The sequence below is a fragment of the Juglans regia genome, chromosome 8 (genome assembly GCF_001411555.2).
Source record: "Juglans regia cultivar Chandler chromosome 8, Walnut 2.0, whole genome shotgun sequence".
Classification (NCBI taxonomy): domain Eukaryota; kingdom Viridiplantae; phylum Streptophyta; class Magnoliopsida; order Fagales; family Juglandaceae; genus Juglans; species Juglans regia.
Window position 1 is genome coordinate 9,760,319 of NC_049908.1, and position 27,028 is coordinate 9,787,346.

General features: G+C 34.4%; 2 protein-coding genes across 2 annotated transcripts; both read right to left on the reverse strand.

The window, feature by feature from the left end:
* Window positions 1-4,345: 4,345 nt before the first annotated feature.
* On the reverse strand, window positions 4,346-6,179 carry LOC108993694 (galactinol synthase 1-like). The gene is made up of 4 exons (XM_018968677.2): window positions 5,650-6,179; window positions 5,163-5,489; window positions 4,897-5,031; window positions 4,346-4,802 (listed from the first exon to the last, which is right to left on the reverse strand). Exons 1-4 carry the CDS (start codon window positions 6,115-6,117, stop codon window positions 4,575-4,577), a joined length of 1,158 nt encoding a protein of 385 aa, XP_018824222.1. The 5' UTR covers window positions 6,118-6,179; the 3' UTR covers window positions 4,346-4,574.
* Window positions 6,180-16,185: 10,006 nt separating this feature from the next.
* Window positions 16,186-20,246, reverse strand: LOC108993695. Its single transcript, XM_018968679.2, has 4 exons — window positions 19,888-20,246; window positions 17,620-17,668; window positions 17,422-17,500; window positions 16,186-17,288 (listed from the first exon to the last, which is right to left on the reverse strand). The coding sequence occupies exons 2-4, from the start codon at window positions 17,647-17,649 to the stop codon at window positions 16,723-16,725; spliced, it is 675 nt and encodes a 224-aa protein (XP_018824224.2). The 5' UTR covers window positions 17,650-17,668; window positions 19,888-20,246; the 3' UTR covers window positions 16,186-16,722.
* Window positions 20,247-27,028: the final 6,782 nt, after the last annotated feature.

Below are 27,028 nucleotides of genomic sequence, written 5' to 3' on the forward strand. Positions count from 1 at the left end.
CGATCATAGGGTTATATTTTGTTAATGTCCTTGATGAAAAATAGTCACATATCCATATCCGTATGCTGGTCGTGATAGTGATAGTGGTGGTGGTCGATAATAGCCTGATGGATCCGAATATATTATTGGATTAGGGAAAATTGTTGACGACTAAGATGGGGGCAGCTGTGTCAACCCTGAACTTCGAAAGAAAGGGGCGCTGGATATCCGACTAAATGAATCCTGACCATGATTATTGCTGTGCATCGGCCTGCAATACTCAGGTACATAAGAAACATCATCCATATTATAGATGAATAACGATTTTATAGAGGAAAATGCATGTCTTAATTAAGATTAGTAGGGGCGAAGGGATAGCATTTTATTATATATTGGACGTTAAACGACTGTGAAAATCTTAAAATTCCATAAATATTTTATGAGAGAATATGAACTACTTAAAATCAAAATCAATAAGAAAAGAGGAAAAAGTACTAATGCAATCGATGGCAGATCCTTTCGTTTTATAGAGGAAGATCAAATCTTAATCTCTTATCCACTCCTAGACCCTTATTATTTTTCTTTTAGGAGATTTTACGCTCATCAATTCCTAATTTTAATTTGTATGACATGGTGGTTGTGAGAGTTTTAAGGATGTCAATTATTATCTAGCTTTTACAATATTCTTAAAAATATCAAATAATAATAAATATTGATTTCATCAATCTTTGAACAATAATATATATGCATTTTCTCCGCTGATCAATGCGCGCAGTGTCCCAATTTAGAATACATTCTTGCAATAAAAAGAAAATGAGAAACCATAATCTTCTGATGTTGATAGCGAGCCACTTGACATTTTCAGAACACTCATGTTTTGAGTATCCCATCTATTGACAGAAGCAGTCCATCACTGCGGAGAAGTGACCGGCCGGCAAATCAAAGATGTCGTAGACCTGGATGTCCCCGTCCAAGTATATCATCTTACTATACTCCACAAACTACGTACATCGATCCGAACAAACAGAAGACGCATTATAATTTCTAAATAAATATTATGGATGTGTTCCACAAACTTCATATAATCTTTGACTATTCTTTAGAAAATGATACCATGATCAGCAAAGTTTCTCATAATAATAACGCATGAGTTGGCCTTTTATTTTAATTTTTTAGATTAAAATTTATAAGTTAATTGGTTTTATATCAACGATTCAACATCCAAATTTAAGTGCTGCGAAGACATCATAAATTATGTTAATTGAATAAGGATAATATATAACTCCTACAAACCTCGCACATGCATTCACATCATGAAAGCACCTTTTTAACATTAATACACGTGTTAGTTATTAGTTGATCTCAAATTATATATACGTTATACCTTCCATATATGGAGATGACATAATAGGCACAGGCGAACTGGGTATGGTTCGTCTCCGAGGGGTAGACGGGGTCGATCTCCCGGACCATGCAGCCGAAGGACTACTCCAAGATGCTGCAATGCTTATGATCGGGGACGTTCGGCAACACAGCCAGTCTAGCCTCTTTGTTTTCAGGAAAAAAATAAATTGAGATTAAAATTAAAAAATTTAATAAAATATTATTAGAATATATTTTTTAATATTATTTTTATTTTAAAATTTAAAATTTTTAAATTATTTATTTTATTTTATGTGAAAGTCTTGAGAGCAAACCAGCTGGCAAAAGTTGGACGTTTTCACCTTCCTCTACCCTTTGGCTAGCCCGACTACTCCTTTCACGTAGTCTCTGTCTCCAGCCAAGAACGTCTCGTATGCTCGATCACTAGCGCCCTGACCCTTCACCGTAGCAGTAGCAGCAGCTTGCTCAGGATCGGAGCCATATATATATATATATATATCAACTTACCGGCCCGTAAATTATATATAAATGAATTGGCCGTTAGGTTGATTTTTGCTTTTAATTTGCAATATTTTTGCATCTGAGGATGAGGAAGCTGTAGATGACTGATGAGCCTTGGATGATCAGGTGGAGTTTATACAAGGGATCGAGACGGTGTGTGTATATATATATATATACTAGCAGTAGGGTAACGTCCAAAGGGACGTTTGCCTAATTTTTTTTTTTATTTTTTTTAATTTAGTGATTGAGGAAGTGTTTTTTTAATGATATTGTGAATTTTTTATTTTTTTTAAAAAATATTTATGATGATTAAAAAAATATATGAAAACAAAGAAAAGAAAAATAAAAAAAGTGAAATACACATTCAGGACACATTTTCGGACTACTTTTTCAGTAGTTGTAGCAGTTCTCTTTAGTTAATTAAAAATATTATCATATTTAAATTATGTTAAAATTCTAATTATTTATATAGTTATAATTTTTTAAAAATATTTAACAAAATTTCATCATTTATTTAATGATGAAATATTAGTATTTTATAAATTAAATTTGATAATTTATTTATATATGATATTTATATGTTAATTATCTATTTTAAATTAATTTAAATAAGTATTTAAATTTTTACCATTTGATCAAATTTGGATAATTATAATGAAGGGTTATATTTAAATCCTAAAAAATTTCATTTTCGTCTCGCTTTCTCTTTCTCCCTCTCTCACCTTTTTTTTTTTTTTACCTAGTGATTAAGAAATTGTTTTTTAATGATGTTGTGAATTTTTTGTTTTTTTAAAAATGTTTATGATGATTAATAAAATACATGAAAAAAAAATAAAAATAAAAAAGTGAAATACACATTCAGGACACATATTTTCAGACTACTTTTTCGGTAGCAGTTCTTTTGTAATAATTTTTGTGATATTTTGTGGTGATTTTGTAAAGAGGATTGCTGTGAGGATGTAGAGATGGACGAAGAAGGGAAACGTAAAATAAGAATATTGTTTATCATTGTTCATTACTGTCCATTTTACTGTTCATCAGACGATACACACTTTTAAATATAAGGAGATATATATACGCATACATATATAAAAGGTTAATTGGAATCCTAGTATAGTAAGGTCGGAAATGACAGAAGCGTCAGATCGGCCAGACGACAGTAATTAATTAGTTCATATTTTTTTTTTCTATTTTTGCTATTTATTAGATTCAGTGATTGCGTTGATCTCTAGAATGAGCTTGATTACTTTTAAATTAGTGGTACTTGTGTAAAATCTTGTATGGCATAAGATTTTCTAATTGATAAAAAAAAAACACGTTTGCCACATCTGTCAAATTGAAGAAAAAAATAAAGTGTAATTTCAAATATTAAAATAGTCTAATATATAAGAATAAAATTATTATTTATTTATGTTCATCATTTATTATGAAATTTAAATTATATTAAAAATTCAAATTAATTAGATAATTTTTTTATCTTAAAAATGTACGGTAAAATTTTATCATTTATTTAATGATGAAAAATTAATATTTTATAAATTAAAGTTGATTTTTAGTGTATGATATAATAAACAATAATAGGATATGCGAAAAAAATATGCAACGAAAAAAAAAAAAAGCTTCTTTATTCTTCATTTAAAACTCAAAAATCAATATTTTTTCTCACTTTTTTTTTTCCTCTTTCTCATTCTTTACGCAAGATTATGGTATTACTTCGCACATTGACATTCACACGGACAAAAAAAAAAAACTACTTTACTGTTTATTATTGTTAATGAACATTAATAAACAGTACATATATAGACGCTTTTAAGTAATAGGCATATATATATATATATATATATATTTATATTTATATACATGAGCATGTGTTATATATTGGCCATTTGGCTACATAGCTTTAGGGCATTTGTGTTCAAATTACCGCAACATGCACGAGATCATCAGTTTCAGGAAAGTTCAGTCATTTGACACGCTCGACTCTAATTCACGAAAATAATTTTTTAATAATATTTCTTTTCAGCTTTCAGGAAATATGATTATGATATTAATTGCATCATCTCCACCTATCTGCAGTTGGCTGGCTGGCTGGGGTTCCTTTCAGGAAATAATTAATAGATGTTGTCATTCTTGATCAGCATAATTATGATTAATCTATCTTTAGCAGGCTTGGATCAGCTAGTGACCATCGGGATAAATTACCACGCACGATTCGCCATGCATGCCACGACACCATCTCATTAAAATTAACAGTGTCTCGTCTATTCATCATCTTTTTGACCCAACTGGTTAAAATTGTTCATTTGAGCTAACCTAAATATATAAATAGATCACTTCTCAATTCAAATAGATAAATATACCGGTTTTCCTTTATAATATATATAATATTTATAATATAAAATTATTTTATACCTCCGTGGCTATTCAAAGCTTCACACAGTCGCTTTAAAAGTCAACCTGATGATGATGGTAGAAAGATCGAGAGAGAGGGACACTTTTAATTTAAAAGAGTATTTATTTCTAATCACACGATGAACAGATCCAAAAGCCCAAACCCCCTTCAGTTTGGGAAATGACTTCAATCCCAATCGAGCAAAAGAAAACATAAAACAGTGTGAAAAGACTTGAACACAAAATCTCCAAAGGTAATTCCCATTTCTTGATTCTCCCTTTACTCCTGGCTGATTCTGAGTTCATCCCGAGAACCGATTCTAAGCCGCTGATGGTGCTGTCACATAGTGAACGGCACCGGCCTCGGAAAAAGCAGCCAAGAAGGGATGGATGTTCACTGGATCTGCTTCACCGTCGGTAGCCGCGGCCGGCTTCTTGTAGTCCAATGATTCATCGTTGTAAATATCCCACCACTTCTTCACAAGCATCTTGATGTCCTCTCTCTGCATGTTCTCTTCTTTCCCCGTATATCTCCATGGCTTTGATCCCTGCCATTGTTCCCCAATTCAAACAGCTTAAGCTACGTGCAATTTACAACCAATCCAAAAACCACCAAAATAGTTCTGCAATTAAAATACTCACTGCTGCACAGTAGTGAACAACTTTAACTTTCTCGAGCTCCACATTCTCCGGGTGTCTCCACAACATAGCAAGCACAAGATTGTAAACGAGCGGGATGGGCTTGTAACTATCTTTAAAGAATATGTTCAAGAAGTCCTGCCAAATAAAGAACAAAACATCCTAGTTTTAGCCAATGAAGAATCACCCATCAAACATAAGTGCTAATAATTGAAGGAACCACCAGAATTACCAAGAGATCGACTAAATACAATGTTGATTCCACGAACCTGCTCAGCAAATGGGGTTGGAGTTGTGAGTTTCAGGGTCTTCAAGAGGTCCTCGTAGGTGGACAAACTGGGCTCGAACACAAACATGCCGGCGTTGAAGTAAAGGAAAGGCGGCGGTAGGCCCAACTGATCGGTGGGCCACTTGACCTTTTCAGGGCACTGCTGGCAGTACCCTATCTTGTATTGCGGGGTGTGACTCCATGTTTTCTCACAGAAGCAGTCCATCACTGCGTAGAAATGCCCGTCCGGCAAATCAAAGAGGTGGTCGATGTTCTCAAACACCTGGATGTCTCCATCCAAGTATATCATTTTACTGTATTCCACGAACTGCATCCAAAACCAAAACACAGTTGTAATTACACCCGTAAAGAAAAAAACAAACAAACAAATCAACATAGTACACACGAGTATGCCATGCATGTTAGATAGCCACGTGTAAGAACGGGAGAGCAGCCAAAAGACATGAGCTTGACGTGATTTTACGTACCTCCCATATACGGAGCTTGGAGTAGTTGATGACGTAGTAGGCCATGGCGAACTGAGTCTGGTTCTCGGGCGGGTAAACGGGCTCGATTTCGCGGACTATGCAGCCCTGAGACACCAAGATCCGACGGTGCTCCTCGGGCACGTCGGGAAGCACCGCGACGACCAACGGGTACGCCGTTTTGGCCTTCCTCAATCCTTTGGCCAGCCCGACGACGCCCTTCACGTAGTCCCCGTTGCCGGCCAAGAAAGTCACGTAGGCTCGGCTTGGCGGGCTAGCAGGTTTAATGCACCCGGCGGGTTTCGCAGCAGCTGCGAGGAGCTCCGGAGCCATGGCTAAATAATGGGAGAGAAATCTAAAGGCTTGAGAATGCTGAATCTTGGAGTTAAGATTGTTTCGTGACTCTCGGAGCTTTGTTTCTGTGTGACCCGTTGGGAGATTCCTGGGGAGGGTTTTTGCATATACGTACATATATATAGCGGTGAAATGAAATGAAGATGAGCCAGAAATTCCGGCATATTCGTTATACAATTTGGGATGATAGTCGTCTGCATGCCCGACAGTACGCGTTCCATGAGGAAATCGAACGGTTGCTGCGAGGGCTGGGAGAAGGTTCTGGACCAACAGTAGCTATGGGCAATAGACTAGAAAGGTCTTGCACTTGCTAAGATTTTGATGGGCGGCGATCGTCTGCAAATTTTCTGGATGTCGGACACGTGTCCCGGTGACATTTATTTATTAATTCTAGTATTTAGTTGGCCTTCAAATTATAAAAGTTAAAATCATTTATTAAATACAACATTCTAAAAACCTTTATATGTATTATGGAGTTTTTATTTTGTTTACTAACATTTAGGTTTATGTCTTTTTTCTAGAAAAATAATTAAATTAATTAAGGTTGCATTTAATTGTAAGATTCAATTAAGTTCAATTTAATTTTAAGTTGAGTTTAATATCTAAATACTTAATTCTCAAATTATTAAATTCATCTAAACTTAAAACTTCATTACACGTAAGATTCATAATTTTTTTCAACTCAACATATTTTTTTACGTAGAACACATAACATTTTTTAACTTCTTATAAAAAATATTAAATTCATCTTAATATTTAAATATATTTTAAATTCAATTTAGATAATCCTTACATAACTCTTTTTACTATTCAATTCATTATTATTTATAAAAAATTAAATTCAATTTAACATTTAAACACAACCTAAAATTTATCAATTTTTCCACTAAGTAGAGTAACATGAAAGTATATTTTCTTGAGTAATATTTGATATAAATTTAGAGCTTATAAATTTCTGCACTCCGTTTTAAGAGAAGGAATTCCATCATAAAAAATAGTTTCTTTTTCTTAACATGAGTTTTATATTCTTTTAAATATTTTTTTAATAGAGTGTATAACACTTATATATATATATATATATATATATATATTATAAAATTGTATAAATTTGTTCTCTTAATTTATTTGTTAGTAGTAATAATAAATTAATAAAAATAACACGGTAGGGCCAGCGGTAGGCGGCAGGTGATTCTAAAAGGTTCTACGACATGAAATTAGTAGTCGATCACCATGTCATGGAATATTCGCCTACATGGGTATTAGCACCTGAGCTTTGAGGCTAATATCACGACACTTGTCAGATACTAATTGGTTATCAAAATATTGGGCCCCAGCGACCGCAGAAATTTCTGGGTCCATCGTTCGTGCTTGACTAAAAGTAGTCTATGCCCAGTTGGTCCCTAAAGGAGTTGGCCGGGGTTGGTGGGAAGTATTCATTGGTCTAAAGGCTTTTTGAGTAATTTAAGACCATTTATTGGTGCCCAATTTTCTAATCTTGCAACAAGTGTATTGAATCATCCCTCAAATTTGTATATAGAAGAAACAGGATACTGGTAGAAGCTCTTGGAACCCTATCCATACGTAATTATCGTTTGTCCAAATGATTTTGTAGTGTTGCTATATTTGTAATGAAAAGTCCCTTCAAAAAAAATATTTGTGAAGAAAAATGTTCAGAGATCATGGTTCATAGTGCATACCTACAAACTCAATTTTATGTTGAAAAAGAAAGTGATCGAAAAAAATCATGCAACATGCATATATAAATCAAAGAACAACTTCACAATATTTTCTCTTGAGATAAAGTCTAGTAAGTAGAGTTGAGACTGAGTACTCACACCTTGCCCCATCTAGGGTGGTCCGGGCATCCCGCCTACATCAGGTGGGCACCCCACCAAGAGAAAGAAACAGGGGACGGGTGTCGGGTGGGACACTTGCTCAAGTTTTACATATACACACATATATACATATATATATATATAAATTAAACGTCTTCATTTTTATAACTCACCAAGACGATGTCATTTTGTTTTAAGATAATTTATCCCCCTCCCCAAAACGATGTCCTAATATCTTCCACAGTTATATAGACTATGACGTCTACTTCTTTCTCTCATTTCAATCTTCTCTTTTTATCTCATTTCTTCTGTTAATCTTTCTCCTTTCTCTCATTTCTTCTCTTATTCTTCTTCTTCTCCTCCTCTCAGCCCGCCTTCTCTCTCTATTTTTGTTGGTCACAACTAAGGTGCAATTTACGATAATAAGACCACATCTTGGTTGTGAGTCTCTACAACCTAAAATTACAGTTATTGTAATGGATCTGTAAGTTAAAGACTCATGGCTGCGAACGTAGGCCTACAAGTTTTATGGCCCATGGTCACGGCTATGGACCATAAAGATCTGCCCACAAATTTTCAAATCTATGAATAGATATTTATGATCCATGGGTGCAGCTATAGCCCGTGGCTCTAATCAATGCGATTTTGTGCCATTTTTTGAGGGTTTTTTTTTTATGTTGGGTTTGTGCATTCTTTTTATATTTTATATTTTATTTATGTATATACAACTTTATTGGATTGTTTTATAAAAAATGTGTTATTGGATAGGGTGGCCGGATGGTGGTGGCATCAATCTGTCTGTCCGACAAGCAAATGTGGATGCTCTACTCGCCCAGGTGGGGACAGGGTGTGGGATGGGTGGCTACCCACTGTATAGGAGGTAGCACCCCTACTGATAAGTAAACCCACTACATTAAAATGTGAAATGAGACTATCACATAGATTTGGGGGACTTTAACTTCTCTAGTTTCTGGGCCCTTCCTCCATTTGTATCCTCATTGTAGCATATAGCCATGAGAATATGAGAGCTTGTACAAAACCATATTCATATTTGTTTTTCATCTCCTTTGAGATATGTGAATTGACGTCATTTCGTCGAGCCATATAAATCTTTGTATTCCATTTATCTTTATTTTTTGTCATTTACTTATTTTTACATGAAGGCATGGATGTTCACCTTAAGCACAAGTACAATTAAAGCAAATGTGGATCATGTTATAAATTGTCGATCACCATAATAGGAACAATGCACCAACACATTCCCTATAAACAATTAATGTGGGATGGATAGATTTCTTAGATAGGAAAGCTTTCCTGAAAGAAGTGTCGCAAACTTTTATTTGGTTGAGATTTGAAGTATGCGCTTGAAAGTTTCTTGGATGGATCATCGTAGTTATCTTGAAATGCTCGTCTACTTTTAAGATTTCTCCATTTTATATTTTGGTATCTTGGGATGTATGAAGTCTTTCCATGGCAATCATAATCGTTAAGGGACAATTATAACATACCCCTACTTTCTATAATCCATAAACTATCAATTTTTACAATCACCACTAAATTAAACTATATAAGAAAATTTTTAATAAACCATATTTTGACTTCAAAAAGACGAAATTATTCCTAAATTTTTTTTAAGAACACAACGTTTTTTGTCGGTAATTAAATTTTCAAAAAGACAATATAGCCATGTTTCATTTAAACATTGAGACAGAGACATTTTCCATAATTCTCCGCTTAATAGTAGTGCACATTTCCATACAGGATGGCTATGGATAAAGCTAAAGTTTATGTCTAGAGCTGTTTGGCAATTGAGTCCCAAGATTGGAAAATTGAGTTTTACACCCACCAAGTTAACACCTAAAGGTTTGAACACTTTATATATATATATATATATATATATATATATATATATATTTTAAATGCCACCCAAGATATTAGCTGAACACACACACACATATATAAATAAAATTTCTTTTAAAGAAAGCTAGAACCAATCATTTTTAGTTACCCAGGAGTAATAACATACCACTCTAACCCGCCTAAATTAGCCACTAGGGTTGCTACCCGCCCTAAATAGGCGAATAGCACTCTTAGCTATCCCCACCATTGCCACTGCCTCATGCGGGTGGTTGTTTCTACCCTGCTCTTGTCCCCCCGCTTCTGCCTCCATCTAGACCCCTTTCATCTACTGGGCGGGTGGGTAGCACATCCTACCCCTCAACTAACCGTAAAATCATTAGATTTACACAAAATATAGTTCGACTTCCACATCATATCGCCAGGTCATGAGTATACGTCTGGAATTTTAATTATACTTGCAAGTGCACGAACCGTACCGAAGTATAATTTTTGCAAGAACATGGTCGAACCTATATGGACTTGTTAAAACGTAGGAAACCAATTAAATATAAATCAAATAAATTCTAATCTAGTTCAGAAAGAAGAATTGCAAAATAAAATAAGAAATTAAGATCTAAACAATTAATTAATAAAAGCTAGAAATAATTAATTTAATAAACTAATCACAATAAAAAGAACTAAAATAAATTCTAAAATGCAAACTAATCTACACAACGAATAAACTATTAATGGAAAGTGAACTAAGGTTTTGGAATCCACCTTATTAATTCATAATAATATATTTATGAGAACTGATTCTTCCCAAACATCTAAATGATAATCTAGAACTCAATCTTGTTATCATGGAAAATAATATCGTTGAAACCCTTTTTTAAGAAAATATCTAAAATATGTTCTTTTTCGTTCAAAGATATAAAATTAAATCATCACTTGTAACTGTTAAACAAATAACAAAAGATATGAGATTTTATTTTTAACAAAATTATAAATCAGGCTCTCAATTGATTAAGATTATTATAGATCATGAGAAAAACATAATTGAACTCATAAAGAATTATATCTCTCTCAATTGATATGAATTAAGAACAATATATCATTGAAGACATAAATAACTGGGAAAAAAAAAATCAATCTCATAAATAATACTAATCATCAATGAGGTTTCCTCCTCAACCTTAATTGAAAATTTAGCTAGACATATTCATGAAAATAAAATCCAAAAACAGAAAGTAAATAAACATCAAAATAATATTTAAAAGAAACTAAAAAGAAATAAAAATTATAATGCTCTCAAAACGTAAATATGGCTGTAAAATTGGAGGTAGAAGTCCAAGTTCTTTTCTTCTCTTAGATACTCTTGTGTCGCATCATTATTTTTTTTCTCTAAGTTGCGATCGGCGTGCCCTTCTCCCATGCCCTTGTGCGTAGTGTCTTTATTATTTCTTTTTTCCCTGAACAAGCAAGTAAACTTCATAAGAAAAGACGATACATGAGAAGGAGAAGGGAGTGAGATTCTCCAACAAACACTCCAAAATAATAACAACAGTGCAAAGTGGTGAATAAAAAAGAAAAAAAAAAAAAGATTTTTGTGACCAATTTCTTGGTCTTCACCCATGTCCTACAAAGAGGACACATTCTTAAAAGATGGTGATAAGTTGTTCGTAAAAATTTGCGAACAATAGAACCCCACTGGTGGCGGTGGAACCTCCGCTAAAAGCGATGAGAGTGGTGGATGCACTGTTGTATGTTGTCTTGAGATGAATTTTGGAGAGATCCGCAATCCCTTTTAAGAGATCATTGGTAGGTGGACTAATATGCAGCCAATGATCATCTGCATTCCCACGCTCCTGTGATGGCGAGTGGAGGCCACGTACTGGTGGGATGAAGACGGAGTGGCCCAGATTAGGAAGATCTCGGCGAGATAAATCTGCTGGTATGGCACGTGTAGTCGTCGCTACGCGACGGCGCATGAGGAACACACACGGAAACAAGCCTTGTGTGAGGGTCACGCACCGATCTTTTTGGCACTACTCCACTCCGTCCCAGTAGATAGGTGGCTGTATGATGGGGTGGTGGGGAACGTGTAGGCGGATGGCGACCGGAGAGCAGTAAATTTGACCAAAACCGAACCAGTGGAGGGAGGAGGGACAAAACACTACCTTGAAAGTGTATACACAATGCCGAAATGGAAAGGAGAGTGAGAGGAGGAGGAGTGCCACAACTCCACCCTCCTATCCTGCAACGGCTCTCACTGAAATGGAGTTTTCTAGAGAAAAGGAAGAGGTTCTCTCTATAAAAGGGTTTGCATAGCATTTTAAATGCGTAGTGTCTATTTATAAGCTTTCAGAGTTTTCTGTATGCGTTTTTTCTTTTCACTTCTTCTATGTGTCTTTGTTTTTTCCTTTTAGGAAAATGCTAGTAGAGCCCATCAAACTTACTGCTCAATCTTACCGCTCATGCACTTTAATTTTTTTTACTTAATGATTAAGGAATTGATTATTACTGAAATTATATATTTTTTATTTTTTTCGTAATGATTAAAACCAAGACCATCTGGTTAGTTTTATCCCTAAAAACCGGTCGAAACTGACCAGTGTAGAGGAGTGAAACCGACCAAACTGGTTCCGGCCGGTTACTGGTCGGTTTTGTCAATTTGGGCCCTTTTTTGGGCTTTTGTTCTTGCCCAATTCAATTTTTTTTGGGCATTTTTTTTTTCTCAATTCATTATCCAAGATCTTTTTGAGCTTTTTTTGAGTTGATTTCAGATTCAAATTTGCTGAATTTTTAAAACCCATTTTAAAATGTCAATTTCATTTTAGTTTAATGTCACTTGTGATTTTCTACTATTACTAACTATATTACTTTCTACTTATTACATAATTAAAAATAAATAAAAATAATTTCACTAGATGTTTAGTATTACATAATACATATTACAAAAAAAAAAAAAACAAATTTTCTTAAGCATAAAAAAACGCAACTAAAAAACATAACATAAATAAATCAAAGCAAATTATCTTAAACATAACAACAATGCAAAATACTAAGTTGTCTTAAACATAGCAAATTGGGAGTGATCTTCATATTTGTTGTTTCAACCTTCAATTTTCAATAGTTGTCATGTTTGATTGCACCCAACTCTATATACAAACATTAATAAATATTAATAATAAGAATAAAACAAAAAATGTTAGTGAATTTGGATTATAAAAAATATTAAAATTAAATTACAATGAAAACAAAGAAAACTTTACCCGATTCTACTATGAAACTCTCCACATTATCCATAGCCGGCCTCTCGGATATCAATGGTTGTTGACGAATGCCTTAACCAATTTTGAGTACAAATAAGTGTTTCAACTGTTTTCGGAGCTAACGAATTATGAAAATGATCAAGCTCACGACCTCCCGTACTAAATGCCGACTCGGATGCAACCATGGAAACAGGCATGACCAATAAGTCTCATGCAACCCTAGCGAGTATAAAATAGTTAGGTTTATTAATTTTCCATCAACTCAAGAAGTCAAATGATGGGCTGAGTGCCTCACAACCATCTGATAAATATCGATCCACTTATGTTTTGGCAATAGTAGATCTCATGGTAGAAGATACTTTATACCACTCGTAGAACCATTTGGTCTCATATTTGCCATCACTATCATTCATGATTCTAGATGGCGGGAGGAGGGGGTTCATGTTCTTGGGTACTAGTGGTGGAACCGAATACAACATTATACTCAGCATATAAATCTGCTAATATCTGTCTCACACTCGACACCAACTCCTCAGCATGAAACTCATTATGAACTTTCTTCAAATGGAAAATAAGAAGCCATAACTTGTTTCGTGGATCAAGCACGACTGCAATTAATATGAACAAGTTCATCCTGTCTAATGACACCCAATACATATCATATTTTGTTCTCATGTTAATTTATGGTCATACTCCTCAAACAATTATTAGTATTCTCGCTCAACATAATTAACTCATTTTGGATATCACAAATCTCCAGAAAATTAGTGTTGGATGTCACATATAAAGACCCAGAAAATCTGTTAGTAGCATCATAAAACATTCCCAAAAACTTAACAAACACGCGCATTGTCTCACATTCCCTAGCTTTAGGAGACCCCATGTGCCCAAGCTCAGGGTCATCATCAAAGTAAAAGATGAAATTATAATCCTCACTCTCCATCCACTTGAAAGCCTTCTCAAACTTCTCAGCCACCTCCAACATCATATAGGTTGAGTTTCATCGTGGTTATACATCAAGATACAACAGTTTTTTACAATCAATTTTTTCTTTTTCTGTGCATCTATTAAACTTGTCTAATCTTGCGGGGAATAAAAGCACATATCTAACTGCATTTCTAACCATTGTGATAGCATCATTGCACTTATTCAAACCCTCATTCACAATAAGATTCAATATATGAGCACAACATCTTATGTGCATATACTTACACTCCAACATATTTCCAGCCAAAAACTGTTTCAAATATGAAATTGCAGTATCATTTGAACTTGCATTATCAACAGTTACAGTAAATATTCTATCAATACCCCAAGCAAGCAAGCACGACTCAACATATCTCCCAATAGTATCCCCTTGATGATTTGGGATTAAACAAAAATAATGATTTTTTTCTACAATTTACAATCCTTATCAATGAAGTGTGTAGTTAGACACATATAATTCAAATTCTGTATCGATGCCCATATATCAGTCGCCAATGAAATTCTCATGCCACCATCTTTAAACATTTTTTTAAATTTCCCCCTTTCTTTTCTTCTTCTTCTTCTTCTTCTTCTTCTTCTTCTTCTTCTTCTTCTTTTGTTTGTTTGTTTGTTTTTGGAAAAAGCTTGCTTTTTTCTAGATTTGATTCCAAGGCACTCGAAAATTTGTATTCTCAAGTAGTAAGGGAGAACGTGTGCACATGAGCCCCATGCCACAGGTTCAATTCCTCCTGGGATCAAACTACCATTTAAGTGGGAGGCCATGGTAGTGGGTTGCTGTGCAAGTATTCCCGTGGATTTAGATTCCATGGGTGAGTCCTAATGGCTCTGCCGTGGGGTGGTTCCCCTATCATGAAATATATATATATATATATATATATATATCTTGTTGGGTGGCAAATTGTAATTTTTACTGTTGCAGATATTTTTTTCTAATTAATCTAACCTGATTGTTTGAAAAGGAGGTCTGTGTGGGTTGCACTTTTTTTCCCAATTATATTTGATCAGGATTTAATGTGGAGACTGTAGAATATAAGAACATCAGCTTCACCGTTTGGGATGTTGGGGGTCAGGACAAGGTATGTAATTTAGTTTTATTATAGAACATTGAATCCCTTCAATGGCTGTTGATATTTCCTCTTTTTTTACTTGTAGATTTACTTTTCACATAACTTACCTTGGCAAAGAGACGAAAGTGATTTTTCTAACTACATCTGAATTTTGAGATGATTGTTTTCTTAGCCTGAAAATGATTGCTTCTAGTGCTTGTTGGAATACTTCCATAAGAATTTAGCATAATCACATTTGAGCATGTATGATAATGAGCATGATAATGCGCTTATGATCATATGGTATGCTACAGATGCATGGGGAGAATTATGGTGTTTTAAGCAGGCTGGTGCTCATATCTTGTCACGCTTTTGCACCCAGTATTACGCCAAGCTTAAACTATAAAAATTTGTATGGTTTTTTATGTTATAATTTATAAATGCAGAGATACAATGATTGAAGTCAGACCTCTCTAGATCATATAACCTGAATGCTGAGATGCATTATTTCCATCACAAAAGATTCAATTGCTGTACAACTCTTTTTCGACGACTCTAGTGGTTATTTTCAATATATAACTTCCAGATCCGTCCTTTATGGAGACATTACTTCCAAAACACCCAAGGACTTATACTTGTGGTTGATAGCAATGACCGAGACCGTGTGGTTGAAGCCAGAGGTTGTATCATTTAGAGGACTTCAAATGCTGCTTAATATGTTGGACATTGTTGCTTTGTCAGGATGAGTTGAGGGATGCTGTGTTGCTAGTGTTTTCAAACAAGCAAGATCTCCCCAATGCTATGAACGCTGCTGAGATAACTGATAAGCTTGGCCTTCACTCATTCCGTATACACAAAATATTGCAGGTATATCCAGAGCACATGTGCCACTTCTGGTGAAGGGCTCTATGAGGGACTCGACTGGCTCTCAAACAATATTGCAAATAAGGTTGGTCGTATATGCTCTTACATATAGAATTACTTATCAGATATCAACTTCTGGAAACACCTTGACATGTTTTTTTTTTTTTTCATGATTAATTTCTGTATTTTTTTAATGTAATTGCAGGCATAGTCGTTCTTTCCTTTTGGAGTAATGGATTTTGCCTTCCTGTTAAGTGTAACCTTTTCTACTGATTCATTGTTTCCCTTGCAGACATCATCATTACTACCTGTAGTTTTCCGGATTTTTTTTATTTTTTATTTTTATGGTATTACTTGGGACAGAATTGTTTTTACGATTGTCTTGTGAGTGTAAACGGCATACATTATCTCTGCTACCCCTTTTGTTTTAATGTCTCAGACTAGTTGAAGAAAATGTGCTAAATTCCATCATAGGCTTTTTGGGAGAGAATTAAGCAGTTTGGATATAATGTTACATTCATATGAGGACAGTGAAAATGTCAATACACACATTTGATATATGATCGATTTATTCACTGAATCATGCATCACTTCTAAATAAATGTTAATAAGGATCGAATAATCTCTATCTTTATTCACAACAGAAGCAAAATAAGTTGTTATATAGTAAAATTTAAACCATCACGTCCGAAGAACAAATGATTAAAAAAACCTTCTCATTGGTGTTCTTACTTAAGAGACATGAGTAATGAGTTATCATCAAATTAACTCATCTAGCCTACTTTTTAGATAAATGATAAACCCTAATAGCAATGCATGATAAATGCAACTCACATGACTCTAATATATATATATATATATATATATATATATATGTCAGGGTGAGAGGCGGTAATTGTCCCAATAACTGGTATAGTGGATCATAGGGTTATATTTTGTTAATGTCCTTGATGGAAAATAGTCATATCCATATCCGTATGCTGGTCGTGATAGTGATAGTAGTGGTGGTCGATAATAACCTGATGGACCCGAATATATTATTGGATTAGGAAAAATTGTTGACAATTGAGATGGGGGCAGCGGTGTCAACCCTGAACTTCGAAAGAAAGGGGCATTGGATATCTGGCTAAATGAATCCTGACCATGGTTGTTGCCGCGCATCGGCCTGCGAGTGGCAGTACTGCTCCTTTTGAACAAGTATTCATCCTCAGGAACATAAGAAACATCATCCATATCATCATCATCACATGCAAACCTCCGAACTTCTTTTTTCTTCTTGTTACAACAACCACTAGTCTCGTCTTGTAAGGGGAACTTCTGAAAGGACCAAAGCTCTGCTGGTTTGCCCATCTTTTCAAACATTTGCATGAGTATCCTAGGGTCTATGTCACCCATAACTGTGACCTTCCCTTTCTTTGAATCAATGTCCACGGAAGTCACTCCTAGTCCAATATATGTATAAAAAATCAGATCTCTTTATATGTGACTGCAAAAACTTTGACCAAGACGTGAAGAAATAAAGAAAAATATATCAAAATGGAGCATATATATATATATATATATAAGTATGCACACCATTAGTTTTCAGCAACTTTTTCTTCAACTTAATCAGGCACTCATCACAACACTTGATATCCACTTTTAGGGTACAAATCTGCATGTAGAGGAGACGAAACGAACATGATTCAAGAGAAATTAAAGAAAATTAAACAAACACTATGCATGCTGCATGTGCGTTTGAACTAAAAAGACCAAGAAGAAATTAATAGGTACCGGAGAGGAGGGCACATGGTTGTACTCCATTGGGATAGCTTCAAATAAACTGGCAAATGAGAAGAAATTGATCTGGATTATTACAGGTTCTCCACTAATTTTTTTTAGATGAATAAGAATTTTCTAGAGGAAAATGCATGTCTTAATTAAGATCAGTAGGGGCGAAAGGGGTAGAATTTTATTATATATTGGCTGTTAAACGACTGTGAAAATCTTAAACTTCCATAAATATTTTATGGGCGCGGAGAATATGAAATACTTAAAATCAAGATCTGGAGCATTTTTCCCCCCAATAAGAAAAGAGGAAAAAGTAATGCAATCGAAGGCAGATCCTTTCGTTTTATATATAATATTCTTGAAGATCAAATCGTAATCTCTTATCCACTCCTAGACCCTGATCTTTTTTTCTTTTGGGGGAGGGAAATTATCAATATATAAGGAGATTTTACGCTCATCAATTCCTAATTTTAATTTGTATGACAAGGTGGTTGTGAGAGTTTTAAGAATGCCAACTATTATCTAGCTTTTACAATATTCTTGAAAATATCAAAATAATAATAAATATTGATTTCATCAATCTTCGAACATATTAATATATATGTATTTTCTCAGTTGATCAATGTGTCCCAATTTAGAATCCATTTTTGCAGAAAAAAGAAAAGAATAAACCATCATCTTCTGATGATCATAGCACTTACATGTATTGATTTGAGGAAATTATATATATACAAGCTGCATTGCCCTCATTAAAAAACATGTAAATATTGGAAGGAATTTTCACCAGTACCAAAGGCTGAGGCTAGGGGTGTAACCGGTCCGGTCCGGTTTTGGAAAAAATTTAGGACCGAACCAGTATGTACTAGTTTTGCATTTTCAAAAACCAATTACACACTAGTTACCCCCCTAAACCGGTATATCCAGTTTTACCAGTTCCGGTCCGGTTCGGTCCGGTTTTCCAGATTTAATTTAGTGAATGCATGAGATTTGTGAGAGAGAAAATCATTAAAAGTAGCTAGCAATCTAGAACTTGGAACAAATAATGTGTGAGAGAGAGACCAATAGCTGAAGACAAATGCATGGAATCTGAAACTGCATCAAAAGGATACCTAGCTAGAATATTATTACAGATCAGATTCATCACTAAATATGAAAGCAGGTGCTCTTGGGGAACAGTACTGTTTATGGATGAGAGTCCAATACAATGCTTGGGAATGTATCCTATCTTAAGAGGTAAAAGGCTGCTCTTTGCCCCCACATTTGCATAAACCCTTTGAAAAGATGATATGTTTAGTAAATTTACAAAAAATGATTTAAGAAAGGAATAATAATAGTAAATTTAAGAAACACAAAAATTTTACAAAATTTATAATACAAATTCCTAGAAAAGAATATAATATGTTTAGTAAGTTTATAAAAAATAATGATCTTCACTGTTGACGTTAGACAAATAAAGATCCTCAAGAAGATGATTTTAACTGTTTTTTTTTTTAATGTCTTGAATCCATCTATGTATGAGAGCAAATAAATCTTTCAAAAGGGCATCCAACTGGTAGGTAGGTTTTTTTTACAATTCAGTTGATGTTTTATTTTTCATTTTTGACTTAGTAGAAATGGGAGATTTCATATTTGGAAGTCATACAAGAGATATGGGACTGACATAAGAGTCTCATTCAACTTGGAAGTCCCATATGGTTGGGTTGCGGACTTCCAAAGATGAAATGGGAGATTTCATCTTTGGAAGTCATACAAGAGATATGGGACTGACATAAGAGTCTCATTCAACTTGGAAGTCCCATATGGTTGGGTTGCGAGATTTCACCTTTGGAAGTCATACAAGAGAAAGTCTAATACTTGAAAGCTTTCATTCAACTCATATGTATAATACTTGAAAGCTTCCATATGGTTGGGTTGCGGACTTCCAAAGATGAAATGGGAGATATCATTGCAGACGTAAGAGTCTCATTCAACTTGAAAGTATTAGACTTTCTTTGTTCTGTTTGAAATCGACAACCCAAAGTAAAATAGCTTCTCTGTTCTGCATTCTTTTAACAACTGGGAGCATATGTCTAAACAATCCTGACCTCAAAGAAAGATGCACAAACAATCCAACGAGCAACACCTAGACGAAAATTCTCAAAGATGTCTAAAGTTCCCATTTAACCAATAAACCTTTGAAACAAAAATGTTCCCATAACAATTAAACCAACGGAGATTAAAAATGATATTAAAAATGATATACACATCCGAGATTGTTCCAAGAAAAATTACCGTCGAAGACAGAGAGACGTGAGAGAGGGGCTGCCGGCTGCGTGAGGGATGGGAGGGCTGCGTGAGACGGTGAGAGACAGAGAGGGCAGCGCAGCGTTGAGAGAGGGGCCAAGGGGCTGTGTGCGCGACGGGAACGGCTCGAGAGGTGTGGTCGTGAGGGGAGGTGCAACGGCGAGAGAGCGGGTCTGTGTTTCTGAGGGGGCGACGGCAAGAGGGAGGGGACTCAGGCTGAGGGGCGACGGCGAGATGTGCACAGTGCAACGGCGTGGGCCGTGGCAGCGTGAGAAGGCAGAGATGCAGAGAGGCAGAGTGAGAGAGTGAGGAAGAGAGGGGCGGGTCTTAGGGTTTGGGAGACTGGAGGTGCAACGGCGCCGTTTGGTAATAATATCAAAATTATTGCTAATAGTCTAATTAGACTAAAATCTTATACTATAAGTCTATAAATATATCAGTAATTTTGCACAAGTATAACTATAATCTATATTAGACTATTAGTATTAGAATAAATATTAGTATTAGTTATAGTTACATAATATATTAGACTATATAATAGTATTAATATTAGACTATTAATATAGCTATATATTATTATTAATTATAGTGATTTAGTATAACTATATTAGTATTAGTTATAGCTATATAATATATTAGACTATATAATAGTATTAATATTAGACTATTAGTATAATTATATATTAATATTAGTTATAGTGATTTAGTATAACTATATTGGTATAACAATAGTCTATATTAGTGAGTTTAATTTATTATAACTATATTATTGATAGTATTATAGTGATAGTATTAGTATAGTAATTTATTATTAGTATTACTATATCATTATTTTATATGTGACTATTTAGTATAGTGATTTATATATTAATTTATACATAGACTTAAAGTATATTACTAATTTACTAATAGTAATATAGTATTAGACTATAGTATTATTATAAATATTAGCATTAATTATAGTGATTAGAATAACTATAGTATTACTGTAAATTTAGTGTTTGTTATATATTAGAATAACTATATTAGAATACTATATACCACAGTGCATTGATATATGATATATAATTCATTATATATAAAAATTTCATATATAATTATATATTATATATAATAGTTTAAATCTTATATATATAAAATTAGTTTTTAATTTTTTTTCCCAACTGGTCTGGTCCAGTCTTAAAAACTACAGAATCAAAATCGGACAAGATCAGTTCAAAATCAGACCAACCAATCTAGTCTGATCTAATTTTCTGATTTCTCAATTTAAATTTACACTCAGCATTAGGCACATTATATATGCATGCATGGTCAAAGACTCAAAGCCAATAGTATTGCTTTTTTATTTATTTTTTCTTTTGGGAAATGCTAGGGAGCCCGATCCCGATTGATTTTCCTGATTGTTTTTTAATATTTTTTTAATTATTTTTTACTTAGTGAATTGCTTAATAATATTGTGAAATGTTTTTAAAAAAATATTTAAAAGTGTTAAAAAATGATGTGAAAAAAAAATTAAGATTTTTTGTTTTTTTTTTCCACATCATTTTTGGTGGATAATAACAAGTATTCGTATTATTACTTTTATAGCATTAATGGAGATAACAAATTTCTTATGAACTCGTTTTTTAAAGCTGAGCTGAAGAAATTTGTTGAGGGCCTACTTTTCAAAAAAAGAAAAGGGACCTAGAACACACCATTAAAAGAAGCTAAAAAAACTTGAAATCATTTGCTAATTTATGTGTAGTGGTTTTGAAAAATTTAGAATGCATTCATCTTGTAATTTTTTAAAGATTAAAAGACTTCGAAACATGACATGAAACGTGCAAGTTGTTTTTATGTTTTTTATAAGCTTCAAACTCATGTTCATTAATTAGTGTTCTGGTGAACATATTTTGGTGGCGACATTGTTCTTCATGACAAGATTATAAATTATATTTGTGATATATAGGAAGAAAACAAATGCCATTAGTTGCACTGTACGTAATAGAATTCTTACTTTATTGTTGGGGTCAACTTTGTTTCTTCTTTTTCAAGTTTGCACTTATATATTGCTCTAAAAATACATGCTAGTTACACATTGATCTAAAAATACTTTGTCTTATATATTGATCTAAAAATAATTGTGAGATTCAGATGATCAAATTCATATTTCTGGATAACTTTGTCAACAAAAATAATGTAAAGATTTCTTACTTGGATTTTAAATTGGTTATATTTCTTACTCGGATGTGAATGTCATAGATTTGCAATGATTGACTTGAGTTATACAATATTTATATTTACAATGCACTTGTCTCCCTCTCAGCATGAGAAACAGGAAAGAACAACCATCTACAGTAACACCATCTAACTCAAATCCTCCATCCGCAGTATGTTATATCATTTAATATATCAATAACATTGGAATTTGTTGAGTTGATATTGAAATTTCAGAATACATCAATAACTTTATGTAATAACATGTTAGGACATACCATCAACTTGTCTAAACATCCAAAATTACATGCCTGCTTACTATGGACCAGTGCCTGCGTGGTCACCGGCTTTTTTGCCATATCCAGTTGATAACCAATATCCAATCAACATTCAGGTGGTTATATTTATCTAAGATAATTTTTAATAAGTTGGCTTCTTTTTAGGAGTTTAATTGCAGTTTCTTTTGTGTTTTTTGTAGAATTTTGGTTATCCACTTCAACATGACATTGTACCTTTGAGTCCTCTCATCAATAGAAGCTCCGCTACGAGCAGACTAGTTGGTTTAGATGATAATAGACTTGATGGGGGTAAAACTGATGCGTCATGTACATCTAGGGTTGAAGAAAGTAATGAGGATAGACCAAATGCACAGGAAACCGATGATGGCAATGTTGGGTCATCTTAGAATGTGGATTGTGATGATATGATTAAGGAGCCAAAGTCGGGGATGGAGTTTAATTCCCTGGAAGATTTAATAAATTATTATAAGTAATATGGTAAGAAATACAGGTTTGGAGTTATGACAAAAAGGACTGAGAATGGAGATGATAAAACTGTTAGATATGTCACCCTTGCTTGTGCCCGCGATGGGAAGGCCCGGAATAGAACTTTGAATATCGTCAATCCACGTCCGACAGGAAAGACTGAATGTAAGACAAATATCAATGTGTTAAAATCTGAGGGAAAGTTTCGGTTGACTACAGTTCATAACATACATAACCACGGCCCCAGTCCAAAGAAATCTCGTTTCTTTCGATGCAATAGAAAAGTGAGTGATGCTGTAAAAAATGTCTTAAATACAAATGATATGGCTAGAATGAATAAAAACTTTGGATCTCTTGTTATTAGCGCGGGTGGATTTGAGAACTTCCCGTTTTTGAAAAAAGATTGCTGAGATAGTCTTGGTGTCACTTTTGTGAGAATTCAAAATTGTGTTTGATTGTTTCTGTTTAGATTTCGATCTTTATGCAATATTCATATCAATTAATTTTTACTATTTTACGCAAAGATTAGCAAAAACCTAGTTAATGAGTGAGATTGAGCTGAATTATTGCATATTTTATACATTTAGAACCAATATATTTTATTTATTTCATTACATTATTATTGATTTTAGATGGAAAAATGGTTAAGATGAATAAATCCGAGTTGTGTTCTAAATTGGTCAATAACATGATTTATGTTTAATTTTATAACTTGTGATTTAATTAGACAATGTGCATTCACATGCACAACATATTTTTTATATTTTTTTTTTATATTTTATTTCTAATTTCTATTGATTTTATAGGTCAAGAAATGAAAAGCATAAAAAGAGGAAAAGAAAAGTCAAAAGGGACCCAAAATATTCTTTTCTTTCGCCATGAGACGGAGTACTCACACGGAAAAGAAAAGAGGGCTTTTTGGCCTGGGACGCAAAAGGCAAAAAGAAAAATGTTTTTTTTTTTGGAGTCTTGGACGAAAGCAACAAATGATATAAAAAGCAAAGAAAAAAAGACGTAAAAAGAGAACGCCGCACAAGAGACAAAATTCTTTTTTATTCACTATTCAGAATCATAAGGGAAACGCCGCACATGTTGAAGAGCTCCTCCAAGGGTCCAACTGTCGCGCTCCAGCCTTCTCCTTCATTGCCGACCACCTCAATCTCCATCTATTTGGATTGCTCTTTTCACTCTCTACTATTTATTTAATTTTAGTTTAAAGTTTGTGATGTATTTTTGAGATATTTGGCGTAGACCTTTGGGCATTTTATTAGTTGTTTATTTATTTCGTGTTATTTATTTTTCTCGCTTATTTAAGTTTTCCTTTAACAATGATTACAATTGCTATAAATTGATTTTGAGAATTTATGATTTGAGTACAAGGATGAACCCTATAATCTTGATTTTAGGACTTTTCAATTTTTAGTTCGTATTTTATCAATTACTTTCTAATTTAGTTTAATTATTAGTTTAGTTTTATTAATCTCTTAGTTTTATTGCATATTAGATTGATTAAAACTTAATTAGGATTTAAATAATTTCAGTTTTATTATTTAATTTTTAGATTAATTAAGATTGTTTGGTTTAGTTGATTCTTTGATTGTCAATTTCAATTTGTTAGTCTTTTACATTTCATTTCGACACTCAAAAAGCTAAAAGTATGAATCTAGTCTATGACTAGTGTCCTTTTCATTCTCGTTGCACTCTTCCATTCATTGCACATAGTATCATTTTTATTTTCTCTTTGTTAATATTTTTACCATTTTAAACGAGTTTAATTTTAAGTAACTTTCCCTGAGGAGACGATCTAGGAATTTATTCCTAATTATTACGCAACATCCTCTTGCACTTGGGACAGCCTTTGTGCTGCTCATTTTTGAGTGAGTCAATTACCATCATCCCTGTTTACCACAATTCCTACCGTTAACACTGTAGGCGAGAATCAAAGGCGGGACTTACCACCATTCCTACCGCTTGCATTGTACCCAGAATCACAAGCGGGACTTACCACCATCCCTGCTTACCACCATCCTTACTGCATGCACCATAGGCGAGACTTTACCATCGTCTCTGCTTGCTACCACTTCTACAAGTTCTTTTCCTTTCTCTTATTTCTTTCAATCCATTCATTTCAAACATACACAAAAATCATCTCTCACATGAAAACCCAGTTTTCATTTACGACATAGAGCATGCATGAACTGATGCAATAAATGTCGTGATGCCAAACACAACATAAATGCATGCAAGCATAATTCAATTAAATAAACAACACATTCTCACATCCAACCGACTCTCATACTCCTCAGACTTAGAGACTGGCACAACCAACTAGACTGCAGAAAATTTGTTAGTGCAAAAATATATTCAAATCTCACAAAGTTTTTTGAAAAATTACTTACAGTGATGAAATATAATTTTTGAAGTATCAAGGAGGTGCAAGAGGTGGCGGCACAACAACGTAACAATGTATTTTGGAATATGGTCATGGGTCTCAAAAGGCCAAATTTTGAATAGGAACAAACTAAGATTTGGGATGGTTAGGGAATGACTTAGAGGCGTTGGTGAAGCAAATGTGGTGGTGGTTGGCCACGGGTGGCGGCGTGGGCAGCGGTTGGAGGCCAAAATACCCAAATCGAAAAATGAGCTAGAGGGGCTTCAAAGGTGGTGGATCGGAGCTGAGGTTGGGTGGTTTAGGTGGCTGGAGGGCCGATGGTGGTGTGGTGAAGAGATGGTGGCCAACGGCGGCGCTGGAACAAAAAAGGGTCACTGCTTGGATTCCCTCATTGCGGTTAACAGTGGCACGAGATGGGCTGAGATTGGAAGGGGAGGGACGACGGCCAGAGGGGAAGATAATGACAGGGTTAGTGTTGGCCACGCCAGAGTGTGGCGGTGCACTGGAGGGGACAAAGAAACGGACGAGGGAGAGGGGAGGAGGGGGCTCACGCGTGGGAGAAGACCAGGGGCAAAACGAAAATTTGAGAATAGAAGCAAGGGCAAAATGGGAAGAAGACCATGGGAAAAACAAAAATTTGGAAATAGAAACAGGGGCAAAATATGAAAAAAATTGTTAAAAGAAAATATTGTTCATCTCATATTCGCACTTATATATATAGTAGATAATATATATATATATATATATATAGCTTGATGAGATCAGTAACACTTGGGGACAGTAGTCTAGCAAGTTAGCTTGCAAGCTGTTCCATTACTAATCCATAACTATTTGAAGTCGAAGGTAAATTTTCCGATTCAACTGAAAAACAAAAGAATAATTTAATTTACACAAGAAAACTAACAATAGTAATCACCTCCAAAACATGAACCTCATGGTGATTGCAAGTATATCACATGTGTCTAAACTTAAAACCCATCTTTATATTTATGTCTTAAACAAAACCACATTTGCATATACAATAGTACGTATAAGTACTACTACGCTGAAATAAGATCACTAGGATCAATGATAATCAGAGTAATTTCTACAAGCTTAATAACCATGCATGCATGTGATTCACCCTCGTTGTCGGGGATTCGTGATGTATAGGCCGTGGGGCTTTTGCGGTATATATACATCTTCACAATATATAGCTTTGTTGGCTCCCTCCCTAAGCTGTTCTATCACTTTCCAATAAAGACCTTTTGCTTGAAGATTTGTACGCATGACCTCGAAACCTCTCCAGTACTACATCTCCATAAATTCTCTTTGGCAAACCTCAATACATGTGTTGGCAAACCGAAACTGGCCGATAGGGAGAAAGAGAACCGGCCGAAATCCAACGGTCAGTATCGATCGGTTCGGCGGTTTGGGAATCAGTTTTCCATCACCAGACTCCAAAAATGGACAAGCTTAGTTTTTCCATCACCGCTTCACTAGAACCCAACAAATCCACAAAACAAAGTTACAAAACCATTAATTCAACACAATAAACCACTTGATGTCCTAGATTTTTCCATGGGCGACAAGATGAGTGACGGAGGAAAGGGAAAGGGAAAGGGGGGGAGGAGAGGTTAACACCTAATGGAGGAGAGCTACACTCTGTGAGAGAGAGGACGAGATGGATGTTGTTGGTTGTTAGAGGGAGAGGTTGCACGACATGAGAAATGAGAGACTCGCAGTAGCGACGACTATGCGCGAGAGGTGAGAGAGAGTCTGAGAACCCTAAAGCCAA

Bases quoted from the DNA above. Each gene is read 5' to 3' on its own strand.
- LOC108993694 (XM_018968677.2), bottom strand. From the start codon at position 6,117: ATGTACGTATATGCAAAAACCCTCCCCAGGAATCTCCCAACGGGTCAC. The intron at 5,032-5,162 runs GTTCGTGGAATC...TTTATTTGGCAG, and splicing joins CAACCCCATTTGCTGAGCAG to GACTTCTTGAACATATTCTT. The intron at 4,803-4,896 runs GTGAGTATTTTA...GAACAATGGCAG, and splicing joins TTGTTCACTACTGTGCAGCA to GGATCAAAGCCATGGAGATA.
- LOC108993695 (XM_018968679.2), bottom strand. From the start codon at position 17,649: ATGGAGTACAACCATGTGCCCTCCTCTCCG. The intron at 17,501-17,619 runs GTACCTATTAAT...CTCTACATGCAG, and splicing joins ACCATGTGCCCTCCTCTCCG to ATTTGTACCCTAAAAGTGGA. The intron at 17,289-17,421 runs GTGTGCATACTT...ATATTGGACTAG, and splicing joins AAAGTTGCTGAAAACTAATG to GAGTGACTTCCGTGGACATT.